Source organism: Xenopus tropicalis, chromosome 4, assembly GCF_000004195.4.
Source record: "Xenopus tropicalis strain Nigerian chromosome 4, UCB_Xtro_10.0, whole genome shotgun sequence".
Lineage (NCBI taxonomy): Eukaryota > Metazoa > Chordata > Amphibia > Anura > Pipidae > Xenopus > Xenopus tropicalis.
This window is the reverse complement of record NC_030680.2, coordinates 136,631,672-136,643,908: the sequence shown is the minus strand read 5'-3', so window position 1 is coordinate 136,643,908 and position 12,237 is coordinate 136,631,672. Positions and strand designations below refer to the sequence as shown.

General features: G+C 42.1%; 1 protein-coding gene across 3 annotated transcripts in view; it reads left to right on the top strand.

Annotated features, from left to right (window-relative positions):
* The window catches only part of LOC101730580 (rab GDP dissociation inhibitor beta), a 39,261-nt gene that overhangs the window by 25,748 nt on the left and 1,276 nt on the right, over positions 1–12,237 (top strand). For 2 of the 3 annotated variants that reach the window (XM_012961689.3, XM_004914094.4), the window contains exons 2-10: positions 485–592; positions 1,415–1,511; positions 2,106–2,235; positions 2,583–2,781; positions 3,692–3,823; positions 4,808–4,907; positions 8,311–8,482; positions 9,594–9,738; positions 12,046–12,100. In XM_012961689.3, the coding sequence (XP_012817143.1) occupies positions 546–592; positions 1,415–1,511; positions 2,106–2,235; positions 2,583–2,781; positions 3,692–3,823; positions 4,808–4,907; positions 8,311–8,482; positions 9,594–9,738; positions 12,046–12,100 (1,077 nt within the window). In that variant the 5' untranslated portion in view covers positions 485–545. Of the gene's footprint in view, positions 1–484; positions 593–1,414; positions 1,512–2,100; positions 2,236–2,582; positions 2,782–3,691; positions 3,824–4,807; positions 4,908–8,310; positions 8,483–9,593; positions 9,739–12,045; positions 12,101–12,237 lie in introns of all 3 variants that reach the window. The other variant, XM_004914093.4, reaches the window with a different exon arrangement.

Here is a 12,237-nt window from a genome sequence, read left to right as displayed (position 1 = left end):
ACAACCTTTCTTACTCGTGAGCCATAGTCAAATGTAAAAAGACTTGGGGAGCAACACAAGCACCATAAAAGTTCATGGAGGAGCCAAATAAGGGCTGTGATTGGCTATTAGGCAGCCTCTATGCACCCTATCAGCTTACAGGGGGCTTTATTTGGTAGGAAATCTTGTTTTTATTCAACCAAAACTTGCCCCCAAGTCAGGAATTCAAAAATAACTACCTGGTTTGGGGGCACTGAGAGCAACATCCAAGGGGTTGGGGAGCAACATGTTGTCCCTGAGCCACTGGTTGGGGATCACTGCACTAAGGTATAGTTTGACTCAAAAAACATGTTTTAGAATGCTGTGGCCATTATTCCAAAGACAACTTTAAACATTTCCTCGTGATATCATGTATGTCTGCTGTTGGCGGGCAACATAAGACTTAGCAGGGAAAGCACTCATTGGAGCTGCACTTACGGATCTGTATTTTTGGCCTCTTGAACAGGAATGTGTATTATCGGGAATCATGTCTGTGAATGGCAAGAAGGTTTTGCACATAGACCGGAATGATTACTATGGAGGAGAGACCGCATCTATCACTCCCCTGGAAGAGGTACCTTCTGATGTTATATAAGGACTGACAGTGTTCCTTCTTATTAATCCAATTAATCAATAAAAATTGATTGTATATACTGAGGACTAACGCCTCTGTGTTTACCATCCCCCCCCCGTCCCTTAAGTTTGGGTAGTTCAGTTAGTTCAGCTATCAGCATCATGTCACTCAGGGCATCATAGGTTATTGTTCAGCAGCTGAATTAGGTAGATTAGTTATAAGGACACATGGAAAGGGAATACTGCAAAGCTGTCAGATGTTAAAGGGTTATAGTGTATTACACTGGTGGGTGCCAAAATGTTATGCACCCCCCCCCCCCCCCCCCCCCCAGTGAAATAGATAGCTTTGGCCCATGGATAAGCTACCTAAGAGCTGCACAGGCATCAAACACAATAGCCATGTTTTTTCACCACAAACTTATTGTTTTAGTCGCAAGGGGATGTTGTGCTTGATGCAGTAGTGCTGCATCTGTCATATGCGCCAGAATCATCGCATCATCTGCCATCATTTCTGGTGTCCAGCATGCAAATCTTATCCGTGCCTGATTCTTTAGGCACAAGTGTTCTCTGCCTATTGATGCTGGGTTTGATGGGATCCCTGGAGCTATTATTGCTCAGGAGGTGGTGGTAGTTCCAGGGTATCCCTATATCAATAGATGCAGCAGAGCTTCTTTTGGAACAGACGATAGAAAGGACTGAGCGGTTCCAGTTCAGCATTTTTTATGTTGATCTGATTGCCCCGTCCTTTCATTTTCGGTAGTCATTGTGATATTTCAATCGTAATAACAGCTCAATGTTGTGTTGGTCAATGTTGTGCTTTCAGCTGTATCGAAGGTTTAAAGTTAATGGACCCCCAGAACCAATGGGCAGAGGGAGGGAATGGAATGTGGATCTCGTACCAAAGTTCCTTATGGCCAATGGTAAGAAAGTTACATAAACAAATACTAAACTAATACAGATGGAGCCTGTTTCAGAATAAACTATAATAAATGTACTTTTACTGACGGTACAGGAGAGGTCTATTTTGCTGCCAGTCTTCAGTGCACCCCTACACACATTTAGCCAGTTTACTAACCTGGAACCTAACATGGTGCTGTAACTGCAATGCCTATAGAGGGCACTGTATCTACCCCTGGCCCTAGCTGGGTGGTAATTTTAGGGTTTCTTGTGCATTGTGAAGCACATATATGGAGTGAAGCATAATGGGAGACCTAATCCAGCAACAACTTGGTACCCGAGGAAAGAAAAACATTAAAGTGGATTAAATAACGGCAGGAGTACCAAGTCTAGCCCCCCATCATTTATAAGGCTGATGGAATATGGCATAGTCTCCACCAGTGTATTTGAGCTTTGAGAAAATCAGAATCTCTTTGTACCACCGTCACTTCCAAGGAAAACAAAAGACAAGTTTTAGAACTGTCTCATAAAAGCTGGCAGAGGAAAAGCGTATTCTAGATGGGAATGGGGTTCATATCAACACTTATTTGTTTCTCCTCTTCCTTCTGTTAGGACAGCTGGTGAAGATGCTTCTCTACACAGAAGTCACCCGATATATAGACTTCAAGGTTGTAGATGGGAGTTATGTCTACAAAGCTGGCAAAATTCACAAAGTCCCTTGTACAGAGGAAGAAGCTTTGGCTTCTGGTGAGATGGTTAAAAATATTAGTGATAACCTAGTAAGGGCAGTGGCACACAGGGCAGTCTGGAGCATTTTGTCAACTGGGTGGTTTGTAGTTCCATGTGCAGGGGACAAAAAAAAACTCATAATCACCTTTCTGTCACTTTGCTCCCGAATGTGCTGGGGGATTTTCTTGACAGGTGATTATCATGATTATAAACATTGACTGCTAAGATAATTCTGTCAAGAAATGTGCTGCTAAGGATGTTGGTTCTGCTGAGCCATTTTTACTTCCTTGCCTTTCCTTGACTTGATGTGCCATGCAACAAAAAGACCCATGGATTCTTTTTTTTTTTCTTCTCCTTTATGGAAGACCTAATGGGCATATTTGAAAAAAGGCGTTTCCGAAAATTCCTCCTGTTTGTGGTGAACTTCAACGAGCAGTGTGCAAAGACTCAATATGACATTGATCCAACAAAGACGACCATGAGAGAATTATATAGGAGGTTCGATCTAGGTCCAGAAGTCATGGCTTTTACTGGTCATGCCCTCGCCTTGTACAGAACGGATGAGTAAGTGGGCACTGATGCTAAAGCTTATTATTTATTACTTTATCAAAAACATTGTCTTTTCCATTACTTATTTCTATCAAAAACATGGCCCAATTAACAAATTAGCTACAGGACACATATTTGAATAACCCCTCATATCTTTATTGTATCCATCCATTAGGCTTGTAGGACAGTCTGACGGATACCCAGGAGAATTGGTTACTCTATGGCCAGCTTAAAATAACTCATTGATAAACTGCTGCCACAAGCATTGAACTCTAGTAGTAGGTAACTCAGTGCAGGTCTGGGATAGGATTCAAAATAGGCCCAAGCAGCCCTAATAAATAGTGACTGTCTATTAGTGATGTGTGGGTCAAAAAATACTCGACCCGCACCTGACCCTAACCCACCCGCTCCCAACCCGAACCCTACCCGACCCGGCTTCCTCCCTCTATTTATAGACCCGCGCCCAACCCCGAAATGGGGTGTGCCAGGCATGCACCTATAAATTAGAGAGCCGGAAGAGGAAGCTGGCAGTGTAAGGTTGCGGGCAGGGAGGGTGAGCAGAAGCGCTCAACCTGAACCTGCCCGCAACCCGCAGTTGATGTGGCGAGGTCGGCCCAAACCTGCTCAACCCGCAGGTCCTACGGGTATCAGGCTGGCCTGCACATCACTCCTGTCTATGGCATGTTACAGCAGCCCCTCTGGCATTTGCCAGGATCCAGAGACTGCCAGTCCAAGCCTGTCCCAGGGTTCTCTGCAAGCCTGCTTCCTGTCTGTCTTTAAGTTAATGTCCATAACAGGCTACATTTGTCATCACACACTCCTGACTGCAGCATGAAATAGTAAATAATGCCACTGGTAATGCTACATAGACTGACATTAGAGTATAGTTGGCTGCTGACTGTACAGTTTGATTTTTTTTTTACAGTTACTTGGACCTTCCATGCTTAGAAACAATAAACCGTATCAAACTATACTGTGAATCACTTGCGAAATACAGTAAAAGCCCGTATCTTTACCCCCTGTATGGACTAGGAGAGCTTCCACAAGGATTTGCCCGGTAAGAAACAATAACTGAATTCTACTTTTTAGAAAAAAAAAGTTTAACAAAGAATTGGGCTAGAACTACTAATTTGTATGGGCTTCTGTACAAACCCCCAGTCACCAAAGCCTTTTAGCTGTAAGAATAAGGGCCTTAGCAGATACCCACAGTAGCACCCCATCTGCTGACTTACAATTACTTAAACTTAGGGACCGACTTAAAGCCTCACTTTAAGTTTTGAAGATTTTCAATGACCCCTAAGATAAGCTTCTTAGCCATAAACAAGCTGAGCATGTTCAGTGTCAGTGACTGCTGTGGAGCCTCTGGGTTGGTAAAGTAAGTTTAGTATATAAAAATACAGATTTTCGAGACTTTTTTTTAGGCTAGGAATCTCTTCTTTAATATGAAATGCAAACACAGGAGATGGTCAGTCCATAAAAAAGAGTTAAAAATGAGACACAGTTCCTTGAAAGTGTCTGATAGCTTTATTATGCTATGCCCGCATTATAGAAAACACCCAGTAATGAATGTATACAGTTAGAATTATACAATGTCTTAAAAATTAGTAAATGTGGATTAATATTAATACTTTGTATGTACTATATAGGCAAATTACTAAAACTTGTCAGTGTTACATACTGTAGGTTAGGTTTAAGGTTTGATTGCCCAAATGTACTTACTTTTTATAAAGGATAAACATTTTAGAATGTATGTTACAAACCTATATAACCTATATAATAATGCATTGAAACAGTCATTCCAAATCCATTGGGGGTACAGGGAATCTCCTGGTACTAAAGGGCAATTCCTTTCTTTACCAGCCTGGGAAAAAAACTTAGCAATCTATTTCACTGGGGGGTGCCTAATATTTTGGCACATTTTTTACATGGCTTTTAATGTGGTGTTGGGATATCAGGCCCAGCCTGACTCCAAATGTAAACTACTTTCAAAGTGAGCTCTCCGCTTTAGGTAAATACTTAAATATTCTCTCAATCATCTTAGGCTGAGTGCCCTGTTTGGTGGGATCTATATGTTAAATAAGCCTGTGGATGAGATCCTCATGGAAGATGGACAAGTAGTTGGAGTGAAGTCGGAGGGAGAGGTAAGACAAGTCTGTACCATTCTGTTCATGTTCTGTGCACCTCCCTACTGTAAATGATTCTTGCCTAAGCCTCCTGCTGATTTACTAACGCTGGGCAAATTTGCACATGGGCAATAAACAAAAGCAACAGAAACATCGATGCCCCAGGTCTAAAATAAATCTTAAATTAAATAAACCCAGATCTAGTGCTGCCCCCCCGCACACTGTATGTGCGGAATTGCCGGAGAATCTTTAAAACCTAGAGGAGTTAGGAATGGTGATGGAAAACCAGGGGGATGGAACCATGTAACTCCCAACAAAACCAGGGAAGTCGACAGCTATGTGGCCCTGCAGCATATATTAATAGTGTGACTTATAATACATACATTCTTTATAGATCACCTTACACGTTCCATAATTCAGCTGTGAATCTGTGAACTTTCCCTACATTTGCTTCCTGTCTAAAAATCACAAAGACAAAATGGCTGCCAGAAGGGAAGTTGCAGGGGCTGATGGGGATTCTATAAAAACAGTGTTAGACATGCTAGTACAGTAAAGTTGGAGGGACACCACAAACAGTGCGTAATGTCTGTAGGGTGGAACAGCTACTGTGCATTGAGAGATGTCCCCATGAAATTCCATATATACTGATTAGATCTGGCACATGATATTACTGAGTGAAAACTACAGGGAAGGTTTACTGTAACACTGATATTAAGGAGGAAGTGATGGTAACTGTAAACGAGGGAGCTGAAGCCTTATGGGTTGAGCTTCTCACAGGTAGTAAGTTATTCAAATTAATGGTAGGGGTATGCTATAGACCCCTTAATGTAAGCGAAGAGGCTCAGCTCCTGTTGCAAATAGAAAAGGCTGCTAGTTTGATAATAATGGGGGATTTTAATTATCCTGATATTGACTGGAGCCATAGTACTGCTAGGACAAGTTTATAAACTTGTTGCATGACAACTTTATGTCACAGGTTGTTGAGGAGCCAACCAGAAACCATGCTATATTGGATCTAGTGTTCTCTAATGACCCAGAACGTATAGCAAATGTGCAACTGGTTGAACCCCTGGGTAATAGTGACCATAATGTTATACAGGTATCAGACCCCTCATCTGGAAACCCGTTATCCAGAAAGCTCCGAATTACAGAAAGACCGTCTCGCATAGACTCCATTTTAATCAAATAATTCAGAATTTTTAAACTGATTTCCTTTTTCTCTGTAGTAAGAAAACAGTGCCTTGTAATTGATGCCAATTAAGATATAATTAATACTTATTGAATGCGAAAAACAATCCTGTTGGGTTTAATTAATATTTTATTGATTTTTTTAGTAGACTTAAGGTATGGAGATCCAAATTACAGAAAGACCCCTTATCCGGAATACCCTTGTTCCCGAGCATTCTGGATAACGGGTCCTATACCTGTATTTCATTTGATGCAAATACACGCTGGGGTAACAAAGAACCTGAATTTTAGAAAAGCAATTCCTTAGCTCCTTAAAGGAGAATGCAAGTCAAAATTTAAAAAGCATACTGCCCAATAGTCCTCCTATTGTTTAGTAAAAACATCACACTTTTGGCTCACCTAATCAAATATTTACTCAGTCACACTTACTTCACATTTTCTAGAACAGGCAGCCATCTCTAAAAAGGTATTCTCCCTTCCTTTCCCTCCTTGCTTCATACTGCACATGTGTTTCATTCCCTCCCCCCCTCCCCTCTGCCAGATCCGCTTCTGATTGGCTGGTGGGCATGTGTAGCTCAGAACAGGAGACAGGATCAAGTTACACACATGCTCAGAGAATAGGAAGGCTACCGCTGGCACCTACAGGAAGGGGAGAGAGATTTCAGTGATGTCACTGTAGGCGTCACACTGCTGTAGGCTGCCAGCACCATATCTCAGAGAAGCAAGCAGGGATCTGGGAATTTAGATATGCAGTAAGTACTTAAAAAGAATGCCTTTAGACTTACTTTTAATTCATATTAACCTTTCATTGTCCTTTAAGGGCAGTGCTTCAGCGCATAGATTGGGGCATTTTCAGAAGTGGATGTGGTTGTCATTCAAAATGATAATATATTATTATACAGCGAGAGCTGTGAAGTTGTGGGATTCTCTCCCTGAATCAGTCGTACTGGCTGATACATTAGATAGCTTCAAGAAGGGGTTGGATGGCTTTTTAGCAAGTGAGGGAATACAGGGTTATGGGAGATAGCTCTCATATCTCACCTGGACTACTGTAACTCTCTGCTAATTGGCCTTCCCCTTCAGAGACTGTCCCCTCTCCAGTCCATAATGAATACTGCTGCCAGGCAGATACACCTCTCCAACCGCTCCTCCTCTGCCATGCCCCTCTGCCAATCCCTGCACTGGCTTCCCCTACCATCCAGGATAAAATTCAAACTAATGACTCTCACATTCAAAGCAGTCCATAACTCTGCCCCACCCTACATCTCTGGGGAACCCGCTTGTTACGCTCCTCTACTGACCTGCTCCTCAACTCCTCTCTCATTCCCTCCTCACACGCTCGCATTCAAGACTTTTCAAGGGCTGCCCCCCTTTTCTGAAACTTGCTCCCACAATCTTTCAGACTTTCTCTCAATCTCTCTGCCTTCAAAATATCTTTAAAAATGCATTTATTTAGAGAAGCTTACCCTCATTTGGTTAATCATAACCTCAGTGTGCTGCTAAAAGCAATAACCTGCGCCACACCTCTCACATTTCTTAATTCTCATCTTGCCCATTCCCACACCTTGTGTCTTAACTCCTTCTCCTTGTAGATTGTAAGCTCTTTTAGACAGGGCACTCTTCACATCTCGTATCGGTTATTGGTTGTGTTGTATGTTGCTCTGTATGTCCAGTATATTAAACCCACTTATTGTACAGCGCTGCAGAATATATTGGTGCTTTATAAATAAATGTTTATAATACTAATAATATGGGAAAAAAGATCCCCCTCTGTCTGTCTAAATGCCCTGTGTTTTTTTTTCTTGTAAAGAATAATCATGTCCCTTCACATGTGCGATTTCTCTAGAGAAAACAACACCAACCCAACAAGGTTCCAGCATCTAGTGGGAACCTTCTTAGATAAGTAGAGGCTGTTATTGCAGTAAAGGGAGAACCTTCTTCATATTAAACTCCTTGGTCTGGGAATAGGATGTTGGACAGGTAGGTGTGCCCACATGCTTCTGGCCATTTACAGTATTCCCCTAAACAGAGGAACATTTTGCAGAAAAATGTAAATGCATAAAGCTTTTTAAGTTACCTAGTGTAAATACAATATGGCCTTTAGTTATGAAGGGTTCGGCTCAAGTGCTGGTTTGACTCAAGTGCTGGAGTGCAGAGGGCTGCTAAAATGTAAGCCCTTGCACAATTGATATCAAAAGAATGGCTGCTGTGAATGTCATGCCCTGTCTTCCAGATTGCTCACTGTAAGCAGCTGATCTGTGACCCCAGTTATGTCCCTGATCAAGTTAAGAAGACTGGTCGCGTGATAAGAGCCATTTGCATCCTCAGCCACCCAATTAGAGACACCAACGAATGCACCTCGTGTCAAATCATCATTCCTCAGACTCAGGTTAACCGCAAATCAGGTATAATGATAATTATGATAAAGTGATACTCTTATATCAACCTGTTGTTTTATATGTGCTGCTAAACTATGTTAAATATTATATAATAATAAGTAAAGTTCCAGGGTAGCCATTGCAGTCACTGGTGGTGGGTCTTTAGAGAGCATTTGGAAGGAAGGGGAGAGTCTGATGGCTGGAGAGTTCCAGAGAATGAAGTGATGAGAGGAGAAGCAAGGCTAAGCAGTGTAGGTTGTATGATGGAGTGTATTTTATACTCTGATAGAATAAAAAAATAAAAGCAGCCCAATATTCTAATCCAACAAGTGCTGATGTAACTGGGATCCTGATTCCAACAGTTATTTAGATTTGTATCCTATAAATATTTAGGCAGGGCATAATATGTATAATATACACACATGTCAGGCTGAACAGAAAACCAGATGTTGGGTACAGAGAAGCTCAGCAGTGGGGTATGTGCATGTCAGACAGTAGGCGCCTGTAGCTGCCGATTCCTTACAATATTATGGGTCATTTCTTTAATTTGCCGATTAATGGATGAAGGCTGTAGTTGAGGAAAGACAAAAGCCCAGATTTCATCAGCTCCTCTTGGTGCTGACCCAAATGAAGGCACGTAAACCCTCTAGCCACCACCCGCAGGCCACCTTTGTGCCTGGCTGTTTATATTCCCGTTTCTGTTCGTAAACTCGTTCTCTTAAACCAATTTAGCAAAAACTAGGCTGAAGATGGATCTACTTCTGTCAGAACCAGTTAAAGGGTATCTATCACAATCAAATGATTTCCTTCCACTTTGCTTGGGGGCAAGTAGCCCCGCCAGAGCTCTATTATTGGAGGGTGATAGGTGCACTTTAAAATCATCAAAATGTATCAAATTCATGTACATCGGAAAGGTTCTTAGAATTATATATTGGTGGTACATAAAGCATGCTAGAAAAATAAAGAGCAGCGCAACCATATATCTGAACTTTTACCATATATATGTACCCTGCTTAGCTCCCTCATCCCACCCTAGCAAGTGCAAGTTTGAGCCTTTACCCCACCAGGTGCCAAGGGGTATTTTTAGCAGTGGCTGTGGCTGCAAACTCAGTTTGTCATGTCTTTTCCCTCTGCTCAGATATCTATGTCTGCATGGTCTCCTGCTCACACTGCGTGGCATCAGATGGGAAATACGTGGCTATAATTAGCACAACGGTGGAAACGGAAGATCCAGAGAAAGAGATTCAGCCGGCCCTGGAGCTACTGGAGCCTGTTGATCAAAAGTAAGCAGAGCCAGTGCTCCATGGCCATTTATTTGCTGGTAAAATGATACTGCCCCTGGAATACTGATATTAATCTGAGGGAAGTCACCCCACTCCCAGCCCAACGCTTATGTGTCCCTGGTTTTCTAAACAAGGCCACAACTACTTGTAGGGCGGGCAATAGAGATGAGAGTTGTTAGTAGTGCAGGAAGGTTGGGCTACGACTAAACAAAAAACTATAATTATGTGCTCATATGTATGCCCGCTGCTTGTCTCACTCACAGTAAGGGTTATGGGAGACAAGGAGCTGGTCTAATAATGAACCACTCGCATTGGGGTGCTGCTGTGCACCCCACAATAAACATATTTTGTAGAATTGCACCCCCCTTCTCCATATATAACTACACCCTAGGCCAGAGCAATTGCTGTCTACCCCTTGCTCTGGCCTTGGATTTAAAACCAGAGATTAAGGAAATGGTCCTTTATGTTCTGCAAATATGAAAATGGTCCTTTATGGTCTGCAAATATATAAAAAAAAACTACACAGGCAAGACTGAAGGGTGGGTTTTAAAATGTAATTGTATCTTATATATCAATTTACACAATCTTTTGGACACAATGTACTGTGACTTTAAGCCTGGGCCACACAAGGGCTTAGTCCTCTTATGGCTAAATGTGTCTTGCGTTGGCGAAACTATGTATTTCATGCTTCTCCGAGGGCGGTTTTGTTTTGCAACACTAATGGGGGCAGCGTGTTCTGCAGAATTTCCCTGGAATGCAGGAAGTGGCGTCAGAGGGACTCTCTATTCCTGGTACTGGAATGAGCTGTTAAAGGCAGGCGAGACATTTCTGTGAGCTAAACGCCACAGTATTGCATGCAGGGGAAGGAGTGCATGTTACTATAGAGTGGCTTGCAAAAGTATTCGGCCCCCTTGAACTTTTCCACATTTTGTCACATTACAGCCACAAACATGAATCAATTTTATTGGAATTCCACGTGAAAGACCAATACAAAGTGGTGTACACGTGAGAAGTGGAACGAAAATCATGGATGATTCCAAACATTTTTTACAAATAAATAACTGCAAAGTGGGGTGTGCGTAATTATTCAGCCCCTTTTGGTTTGAGTGCAGTCAGTTGCCCATAGACATTGCCTGATGAGTGCTAATGACTAAATAGAGTGCACCTGTGTGTAATCTAATGTCAGTACAAATACAGCTGCTCTGTGACGGCCTCAGAGGTTGTCTAAGGGAATATTGGGAGCAACAACACCATGAAGTCCAAAGAACACACCAGACAGATCAGGGATAAAGTTATTGAGAAATTTAAAGCAGGCCCCTTGTAAATCCAAGGGGTTGGTTTGGAAGCACAGAAACACAGTTTTACTCCAAGCAGAGCCTCCTGCAGGCCAGCCCACATGGCGCTACCAAATAGCCAATCACAGCCCTTATTTGGCACCCCCAAAGAACTTTTTGATGCTCGCGTGGCTCACCAACACTTTTTATATCTGTATGTGGCTAATAAGTTAAAAAGGTTGGGGATCGCTGCTCTACATCATACTAAAAATTAAGTTAAAGGTAAACCACCCCCTTAATATGCTCTTTTATGCCCTCGTCAGCTGATTATGATATTTCTGCTTTATCACAAACCATGGAATGTTGTATTATACAAGATGTTTGTCTTGCAGTAATGATAAGGCAGTACCTTGTACCTGATGGTAACTTCACTGCTTGACAGGCAAATTCGAGGCAATTCTATTCATTTTTTGAAAGTTGACTTGGCGAATTCAATCAATTCAACTTCAAATTTGAATTGGCGCAAAGGCACTGTGCTCCACTTTACAGAAATGACGTTTAGGGATCATTTACGGATGGAATTCCATGCAGGTACAAACTTCAGCAAGCACTGGACCCAGGCCCAGACTGGTAACCTATTTATTGGGCTGGTGGGGGGCTCTTTGGGCCTCTGTGTACTTGAAATGCCAGGGACTATTTTGAAATCCCAGTCTGGGGCTGCACAGAAGCATGGCATTATGAATATGAACCCTGCTAGTGCTTTTTTTTTAGCCCAAAGATGCTCTAGTTAATGTTTTGGGACTAAAAAGTCTCAGTAGTTCAAATGAATTTATAAGCATGCCCAAAGTAGAGCTTCCACATTTGCATGCTATTCACATTTTCCATGCTGAATGATCTCCAAGCACTGGAAAACTAAGGATCATGGGAGTTGTAGTTAATACCAACTATATGTTTAAATCCCAGCAATGTGATTGGCTTTGTGTCTGTAGGCCTTAATAATTGCATTTGCTAATAGTTTACTCATATTTTACAGATTTGTGTCCATAAATGATCAATTTATTCCAAAGCACGACGGGACAAAAAATCAGGTGAGATCACAGAGCTGGACATTTAGCTAAAGTGGTTGGTTGCTCAGGTTGGTTCAGAGCCCTAATGTTTTAAAGCAAAACTGACCAGTGTCAGCGATTTAGGTAAGGGGTGTGGGATAATAGGCATTATGTACAAA